Here is an 8,380-nt window from a genome sequence, read left to right as displayed (position 1 = left end):
CTCTGTGCCCAATCAGTGTTATTCCCAGAAAGCTGTCAACCACTTTCCAAGACTCTCTGATTATAAACAATGTGTCCACTCTCTCATTTCATCTTGGGTAAGGGAAAGAAATTCATTAATATATTTCTAAGGAGGGGGCATAGCCAGTGTCCTCTTGTATGCATTGAAAGGCAGGGAAGAACAAGGGAAGTAACAAAGGAGGTGACAGCAATGAAGGAAAGATTCTGAAGACCTTCACTACGAATTCTTAATGTTTGATGACATCTGCAAATTGTACCTAGCACCTACTTCACTTTTTCTACCACTCACAATATTTCAGAAAGGTAGGTATGGGGCAGAGGGGAACTTTAGAGGATACCTTTTTAGGAGAGATTTAAGAGCTGTCTAACTAATCTCTCTAAGTGTTCATTAATTCACTCTAAAATATTACAAGTAGAATTGGCTTTCCTTAAGCACATCCAGCAATGGAAAAATTATTTCTGTATAAGGAAGGTCACACCTACTTTGTGCACTTTTTTTTTTTTTTTTTTTTTTTTTTAAAGACAGAGAGAAGGAAGGAAGGATAGAAGGAAGGAAGGAAGGAAGAAAGGGAAACATCTTTTAAACATTTTCTTGTTTTATTGTATTCTGTTTCTCCGTTTTTGTTACATGGGCTGGGGCCGGGAATCGAACCGAGGTCCTCCGGCATAGCAGGCAAGCACTTTGCCCGCTGAGCCACCGCGGCCCGCCCCTACTTTGTGCACTTTTAATTACCAGGAAAAATACAAATTACAGCTATGAAAAAAATATTAATGTTTTACATACATAGTCGTTAGAATTGATTCAAGAGCTCTCACTTACAGAATCTTTTAAGAAATAGTTTTAGTGTTTCTTTGAGAGTAATGTATTTTGTTCTTGAGGATGATGAGCCCTAAAAAAAATCTTTCCAGTGTTTCACAGCAGGCTGAAGATACAGCAGTGATTTTATCCTATAACAATGTTATTCTTGCAGGGTTTTTTTATTTCCCAACTAGAAGGAATTTACTTGGTTAAAAAAAAGTCCTATTATTAAGTCATAAAATATTGTTGCTTCTGCTGGGAAAGGAGATCCCAGGGATGAAGGGAATGGAGGTACATGATCTTCCCTAAATGAACAAAGGATTGTATCAGGAAATGGCTTTCATTTGGCAAGGCATAAAGCAAATTTCCCTTCTCATAAATGTACTGCTCGGTGCCCAGGGTAATGTAGGCACTTAAAGTCTTCAGAGGGAAGAACAGAAAAGAATGGACTTTTATTTGAAAGAAACTTAGAGTTTGTGTTGGCCAACATTTTTCTCTTATATTCTAGAAAGTGAAGTCTTGATTTAAGAGTTTTGTCAAAATATATCAAGTTAGTGACCGAAGATTGAATAAACACATCCATCAACTTATTGTTCGGACAATATTTTCCCTGAAGCAAGAAGTGAGCTGAAACTGTCTCCGTTTTACCCATAAACCCTTTAGTGTGAGACAGAGAAACACTTACAAATAAAATTAAAGTCTCAGTGATTAAGATAATCCCAAAAGTTTGGGATAAAAATGTAAAATTTTTCTTTGCATAAATACTGAGTTCTGGAAGGAGATGTTTTTTAAGTCAGTTCCAAAAATTATCTTCTTTGCAGTGAGAAAGAACTTCAGGTTTTACAGGAATAGGTCATTAGAACCCAGGACAAGGCAAGGAAGTCCCATCCCTTTCTTGACACACACATGGAGCCAACTGTGAACCTAAATAAAGATAAGGAATATTACCAGCACCCCAGAAGCCTTTCCCAAACCTGCTTCTTATCCTTTTCCTCTTTCAAGGAAATCCAGTATTGAAGCTTTTTATGCCATAGATTAGTCCTGCTTGTATTTGAAAGGTAGATAAATAGAAAAATAGAACTAGAATTCCTTGAGTTTAACATCGCTCAGTCAAGATTAATTTGTGAAATTCTAATTCTCTCTTACCAATGCATACTTTTTCTTTTTTTAAGAATTATTATTTAAATTATGTTAGAAAAATGATGCTTTTTTTTAGATTCTAAGACAGGATTTCTGTGATGTAAAAACAACTTTTCAGAAATAGACTTCCATTTGTAAATTAGTTGTTTTGATCTCTAATAGTCATCTTTCTGAATGAATCAATTGGTTGAAACTCTCTCTACTGACCATTTAACCATTTCTCCACTTTATTAGAAGAATTTGTGAGCCAGTAAGTTATAAACAGTATGTTTGTCTCATTTTGATTGACTTGCAGCTATCTCTATAACAATTAGAGGTGCCTAAAGATCCAAATAAATATCTTAGGAGAAACCAAATCTCTAAGAATTGAAGTAGAAATGGGTAATAAAATAGGTAATAATCCCTATTTTTATTAATATTTTATTTTCTCCTACACAGGTGAGTGAAGGTAAATCCCTTCCAAAGTCGATGTATGAGACAAATCATTCTCTGGTGACAGAATTTGTGTTGCTGGGACTCTCTAGTTCTAAGGAGCTCCAGCCTTTCTTGTTTGTCATATTTTTACTACTTTACACTGGAATCCTGCTGGGAAACTTTCTCATCATCCTCACTGTGACCTCAGATGCCCACCTTCACACCCCCATGTACTTCCTACTTGCAAACCTCTCTTTTACAGATATGTGTCTAGCTTCCTTGACTAACCCCAAAATGATTTCGGACCTTCTATTAGAGCACAAGACTATTTCTTTTGAAGGCTGCCTGGCTCAGATTTTCTTCCTTCACCTATTTGGTGGTGGTGAGATGGTGCTCCTTGTATCCATGGCCTATGACCGTTATGTTGCTATTTGCAAACCTCTCCACTACATGACAATCATGAGTCGCCGTGTGTGTATCATGTTGGTTGTCATAGAATGGTGTATAGGCCTCATCCATACTCTTAGCCAATTGGCCTTTACTGTGAACCTGCCTTTCTGTGGTCCCAATCAGGTGGATAGTTTTTTCTGCGACCTCCCTCTAGTGACCAAGCTGGCCTGCATAGACACGTATGTCGTCAGCCTAGTAGTGGTCGCAAATAGTGGCTTTCTCTCTATGGGTTCCTTTGTCCTGCTGGTCATCTCCTACACTGTGATACTTATCACAGTCAGGAAACGCTCCTCAGCCAGCATGGCAAAGGCTCGCTCCACACTGACCGCCCACATCATGGTGGTCACGTTATTCTTTGGTCCGTGCATCTTCATCTATGCATGGCCCTTCAGTAGTAATTCAGCTGACAAGGTCCTTGCTGTATTCTATGCTGTTTTTACTCCCATTTTAAATCCTGTTATCTACACTCTAAGAAACAAAGAGGTGAAGGCAGCTATGTCAAAACTGAAGAGCACATACCTGAAGCCTAGCCAGGTTTCTGTTGTCTTAAGAAATATTCTTTTCCTGGGAATAAATTAAACTAATGCGTTGTTGCCACTTTAGTATTGTTGGCTGATTGTCACAAATGGAATCTGTCTGTCATAACGCAAACCAATTTGCCTAAAGGAAAGTATTGATTGGGAAATAGGAATGAAAATATAATGATGATAATAAAAAATACAGAATATATGCTATTAGTTTAACATTTTCTTTCTTCAAACATTGATGTTTTACTCTTTTATTTATGTCTCCTTCTTTAAATTTTTTAAATAAAATCTTTTTTAAGATATAGGATTTTTTGCTTAAGAGACCATGGGAGAATGTCAATTAAGTATGAATGTGAAAAAAAATTTCCTCTTCTTTCTCGAATAGATTAACATTTTGACTCCAAATTTAGAGTGATAATAGACTTATATTTGTAACACAGAGGTAATAGATATTTATGATATATTGTAGGTGGCATGTGATATAGGTTACATGATGTACCTAGATGAGAACACATAACCTAGCATTAGGTAAGTGGCAGCACATGAAGACAATTCCTTGTTTTATGACAATAGTGTTAGTGAAATACTATATGTAATAGTTTTCCAGCAACAAGCATATGCATTAAAGAGTGCTTTTCAGAAATCCTTGGTCAAAGTGAGTACTTAATAAATTTGTTCCTGGATAACAACCATATTGCATAAATTTATTCACCATTGTCTTTTGTATTTACTTATGGTTGTATTTTTGAATCCATAATAAATTTATCTGGGTTATTTTAGAGATGAATTTTTCTTTTCTATCATGCTTTTCCATGAGGATTTGTACCTGAATTCTGGCATAAACCGCTTCTCCATCTAGGAATTAACCATCTCTATCTTCATTAAAGAAAGTACTTTTTAGATTGATACCATTAGAAGTGACTATTTTTCTATGTGGGCTTTTAGTTAAAATACACTTTAAATTGCCTAATGTAGACCCAAATGATGATAGAGCCCCATTACTAGACCTTTGTGATAGCAGTGAAATTATACCTCCAAGATCATATGAGACTGACATTTCTTAGAATTCCCACTGTATGATATTTTAGGATTTCCCTCATGTCTTATTCAAGAATTTTTCTGTATTTTCTCCTGCTTCTTAATTTCAATCTGAATAATGTTACCTGACTCTTTTCTAGATCCCACTCCCCAGAATCCCCTAAAGGGAATCTATAATTTCATTGACTAAAAAAAAAAAACAATATATATATTTTAATTTGTGAAACAAAAGGTACCATATTATTCAATTTATAAAAAAAGACATAAAAATAAGCATGTACTAGTCTATATCTATATACTCAGATTCACATAATAATAAAATAACCCCCAATTCTATACATTTTTTCCAATATGGTATATAGAATTCATCATAGGTCACTTTTGTTTTTAGCTAGTTTCAATTTTTTAATAGTGCACAAAAACAACGTAGTAAAGCTTTTAGTGGGTTAGGGCTTTACTTTTGAAATTCTCTCAATGAAATATTTATTCTGTTCATTTATATATTATATGAATAAAGTTAAGGAAATTGAGAAATTTTTAAAAGTTTGAAAATGGCAGAGTGCCTTTCTTATTCCTGGTTTTGCTGTATTTGGATTTTTGGCAAGTTGTTGTCCCAGAAGGACACATTTTTAGAACGAATTATTACCTAGTGTAGAGTAGGTTCTGATCTTTGCAGAAAACTTGATACTCTGCTTAACCTCTCACACACTCTCTCCTACTAATAATATGGAAAAACCAGAAACAACTCTAGGATTTGGACTCTAGAGGCTCTTCTAGATTCTTGTAAAATTAATCATACAACATGTGGACAGGTGACTGGTAAAAAGTATATTGTACATTTATAAGGTAAATAAACTAAGAATTTAAAACTTGTTATTATTGTGAATATAAATTAGTCTCAGAAAGTTTTATTTTGCTATGGGACTTATTTGATTTTGATGATGACATTAAACATGAGAACACCCATATATCACTGACATGTGTCAGGCAGTTTCCAAGTTCCAGTTCTGTGTACTTTATATACAATGACTCATGAGCAGTGCGATGGTGGCTCAGTGGTAGAACTCTTGACTTCCATGCTGGAGATGAGAATTCGATTCCTGGTGCCTGCCCATGCAAAAAAAAAAAAGCAATCTTATATACAGTGACTCATCTAATGCTCTCAATAACTTTATGGACTGGTGCAATCACCACACATCTTTACAGAGGAGGAGATTGGAGCCCAGAGAGATGAAATAACTTGCCAATGGTCACAGAGACTTGATGGTGAGCCCAGACAGTCTGGCAAGCAAAAGTTTTTCTTAACCTTTGTACTCTAGCTCTACTTTTTGTAGTGTGAGCTTGAGGAAACTCTTTTAGTATTACTCTAACACTCTCCTCGGTGGGTAGAACACAGGCATGAGACAGACCTCTGAGGACATGTAAACAAGTTTTATTTGTTAATCCAATATGGTTTATTTTTCCCCTCTAGCAGAGGACCAAGCAGACTCATAAATGGTGTGCTCTATCAATATTTATGTTTTCTATTTTTAAGTAGTACAACCTTGGAGTAGAGTCACTTGTCTTGAACTCAACTGTTGCACACACACATACTCCTACCCATTAATATTTCACTGAGCACCTATTATATGAAAAACACTGTTCTTGAGACCATCTATAGAGCTGTTTATTTAACATTCTAGATCCCTGTTTACTTAAAAAGGATTGGCAAATTTTTTGTAAATGCCAGATAGTTAATATTTCACCTCCATGAGTCTCTGCTGCACATTTTTCTGTTTATAGTTGCTGTTCTGCCTTGGTTTATTTTGTATTACTTTTAAAAGTGGAGAAATGATTCTTAATGATTGGGCCTTGGAGAAACAGACTTTGGGACCTATTTTGTCCATTAGGCCAGAGTTTCCCAACCACTGCCACAGAACATACATTCTAGAGATGAATACAGAAATCAAACAAGATGGCAACCACATACATAATTAAACAATATATAATTTGCATTAAATACATAAGCTTGAAAAATTTAATGATCTATGAAATTTAGGTAAGGCTTTAGTAAACTTAGGAGCAATTAAAAAAAAATATAAAGGATGGGGTAGAAAGCATGCCAAAAGTCTGAGACTTGCAAGCACATTTGCCTGCATCCTTCCTTCATGGCACTGGGCTTTCAGCTACCAAGAAACAAGAAAAAAATTTGATTTCAGAGGAGCCAAGATCCTCCCTCACTGAGGGATCTGTCATATCCCCTAGTACTTGGTTGTGTAACCAAGTGGAAGAGGACAATCCATCTATTAGTATTGTGGGTAACGTGTTTTTTTTTGGGGGGGGTTTGGCATAGACAGGTACCTGGAATTGAACCCGGCTCTCCAGCATGGTAGGCAAAGAATTCTGCCACTGAGCCACTGTTGGACCACCCAGTAACATGTTTTAGTTTGCTTGGACAACACTTTTTTTTTTTTTTTTTACCTTAAACAGCATATTAACCTCACTGACCACTTCTTCTTCTTCATGGCCAGCATTCATTACCATGGTTCCAAACATCCTTGAATATTAGCATTGAGCTACCGCTGACCACCAGCAAATTGATCTTACCATTCTATGCATATAAATTATATATTTGGTGGCCACTGCAACTAAAATTGTACCAGGGAAGGAGGAATTCTTAGGGCTGCTATTTTATGTCTTCTAAGTCTAAAGACTGAGAGAATGTATGAGTCTTTATTAGAAGATTTCACACTCAACTCCTTTCTTTATTCAAAATATTCTCTTATAACTACTGTACATATTTGTTTAAAATATTCACTCTATGAAATTTTTGGGGTGTTACATAGGATGTCAAGAGATATTGATTAAAGAATTTGTATCAGCAAAGACAATAGGTGTGTCTCTTATTTGTAAGCTTATAGAGAGAAAATTCAACACTTTTTATTTCAGTTTATAATGATAAATTTTGTTTGGAATATTTTGCCTACATTGCTTCTCAAACATTATAGTTCAAGTTAAAATACTAGTGTTTATCATTATCATTAGTGTACTATTTAAATAAAATTCATAAATATGAAAGACATGGGATAAGATTCAAAAAGGCTCTGCAGCACTGTGTGATTAACGTGGAGGCTGGAACTTTCAACTCTCAGGTGAATTTTGTGAGGCAAATGAAATATACTCAAATCTGATATTCTTGAATAGTGGTTCTCAAAGTCTGGTGTGCACCCCTAATGGCCTTTGAGGATCTTTCTGGGATCAGAGGTCTCAACTATTTTCATAATAACATGAATTTACTATATGTTTTCTTCATTCTCATTTTTTCTTGATAGTTAAATGGAGATTTCTAGATTATATGAGGTGTGGTATTGCAGCAAACTGAATGTAGAAATGAAATTTTCTATTAAGCCATATTAAAGAGTTACACAAAATATAAATAAAGGCAACTCTTCTCACTAATTTTTCTTGTTTAACTAGAAAAGTTATTTTTTAAATATTCATAATTTATGTTAATGTATAATTAATTATTGATAATTAAAAATGAATGTGTAAATAGACATTTTTTCTCAGTTTAATTTCAAAATGGTAAATATTACCAGCTATTACTGACATAAATAAAGCCCTTTGGAGTCCTTGATAATTTTCTAGATGATTAAGGGGTCCTGAGACCAAAAAGTCTGAAAATCACTATTCTAAAGAAAACATCCTTAGAATAATAAGAATAAGAATAATTATAGGGGTGGGTCAAGGTGGCTCAGCAGGCAGAGTTCTCACCTGCCATGCTGGAGACCAGTGTTCAAAAAAAAATAGTAACTATAAATCTGTTTTCTAGCCACACTGAGAATGCTAGAGCTTTTTATACTGCTTGACTTGTTTAAATTTTCCAATCGTATGTTTTATTGTTGCTGCATTTCCTAAACATTATTATTAATATCCACATTTGAAAACAATAGCATGATTTTGGGGAAAAAATGACTTTCAGAAAAAAGAAATCACATTTGATGCTTAAGTTC

At 34.8% G+C, this 8,380-nt stretch overlaps 1 protein-coding gene across 1 annotated transcript; it reads left to right on the top strand.

Annotated features, from left to right (window-relative positions):
• The first annotated feature begins 2,427 nt into the window (after positions 1-2,427).
• Positions 2,428-3,402, top strand: LOC143655351 (olfactory receptor 4K15-like). Its single transcript, XM_077126705.1, has one exon. The coding sequence runs from the start codon at positions 2,428-2,430 to the stop codon at positions 3,400-3,402; it is 975 nt and encodes a 324-aa protein (XP_076982820.1).
• Positions 3,403-8,380: the final 4,978 nt, after the last annotated feature.

This window comes from Tamandua tetradactyla, chromosome 14, assembly GCF_023851605.1.
Source record: "Tamandua tetradactyla isolate mTamTet1 chromosome 14, mTamTet1.pri, whole genome shotgun sequence".
Classification (NCBI taxonomy): domain Eukaryota; kingdom Metazoa; phylum Chordata; class Mammalia; order Pilosa; family Myrmecophagidae; genus Tamandua; species Tamandua tetradactyla.
Note: the sequence above shows the minus strand (reverse complement) of the source record. Positions and strands in the feature narration are given on the sequence as shown.

Coding starts and splice junctions, on each gene's coding strand:
- LOC143655351 (XM_077126705.1), top strand. CDS start 2,428: ATGTATGAGACAAATCATTCTCTGGTGACAGAATTTGTGTTGCTGGGA.